This window comes from Pyrgilauda ruficollis, unplaced genomic scaffold, assembly GCF_017590135.1.
Source record: "Pyrgilauda ruficollis isolate IOZ18807 unplaced genomic scaffold, ASM1759013v1 scaffold2267, whole genome shotgun sequence".
NCBI classification, from domain to species: domain Eukaryota; kingdom Metazoa; phylum Chordata; class Aves; order Passeriformes; family Passeridae; genus Pyrgilauda; species Pyrgilauda ruficollis.
Window position 1 is genome coordinate 1 of NW_024522173.1, and position 1015 is coordinate 1015.

Consider the following 1015-nt stretch of genomic DNA (forward strand, 5'->3'; position numbering starts at 1 on the left):
GGGGAGGGGTCTCACGTTGTTGCGGGGCACATTGGGCAGGATTTGGGAATGGGTCACACACAATTTGGGGAGGGGTCTCACGTTGTTGCGGGGGGCGTTGGGCAGGATTTGGGGAGGGGTCTCTCACAGATTTGGGGAGGGGTCTCGGGGAGGATTTGGGGAGGGGTCTGACCCAGTTTGGGGAGGGGTCTCACGTTGTTGCGGGGGGCGTTGGGCTGCACCGGGTCCTCGGCCGCCAGCGCGATGCTGCTCATGGCGATCACCATGAGGATGCACATCTCGAAATAGCGCAGGTTCACGATGTAGTGACACAGCCGCCGGAACCTGGGGGCGGGGATTGGGGAGGGGTCTCACGTTGTTGCGGGGGGCGTTGGGCTGCACCGGGTCCTCGGCCGCCAGCGCGATGCTGCTCATGGCGATCACCATGAGGATGCACATCTCGAAATAGCGCAGGTTCACGATGTAGTGACACAGCCGCCGGAACCTGGGGGCGGGGAGGGGCTGAGACCCCCCCCAGGACCCCCCCGGGACCCCCCCGGGACCCCCCAGACCCACGGGGTCCTCGCGGTAGCGCGCCATCAGCTCCAGCTCCAGGGTCTGGCTCTGCTCGGCGAAGCCGCTGAGGAAGAGGCCGGCGAAGGCCGCGGTGTGCAGGGCCCGCAGCAGGCGGGAGCGGTAGTGCAGCATGGCCTGGGGGACCCCAAACCCGGACTGGGACCCCAAATCCCACCCCAGAGACCCCAAATCCCACCCTAGAGACCTCAAACCCAGCCCCAGTGCCTTCCAATCCCATCCCAGCCCCCAAATCCCACCCCAAAGTCTCATTCCCAGTTCCAGTTCCAGTTCCCACTCCCAGCCCATTCCCGTTCCCATTCCCGTTCCCGTTCCCATTCCCATTCCCCATTCCCATTCCCAGTTCCCGTTCCCATTCCCCATTCCCATTCCCGTTCCCGTTCCCATTCCCGTTCCCATTCCCGTTCCCATTCCCGTTCCCATTCCCATTCCCATTCCCGTT

General features: G+C 64.5%; 1 protein-coding gene across 1 annotated transcript; it reads right to left on the reverse strand.

Moving 5' to 3' along the window:
• Positions 1-81: 81 nt before the first annotated feature.
• BSCL2 (BSCL2 lipid droplet biogenesis associated, seipin) lies at positions 82-719 on the reverse strand (the record flags this gene model as incomplete). Its single annotated transcript, XM_041468677.1, has 2 exons — positions 485-719; positions 82-324 (listed from the first exon to the last, which is right to left on the reverse strand). Coding segments are annotated over exons 1-2 (446 nt in total), but the record flags the coding sequence as incomplete, so codon positions are not given.
• Positions 720-1015: the final 296 nt, after the last annotated feature.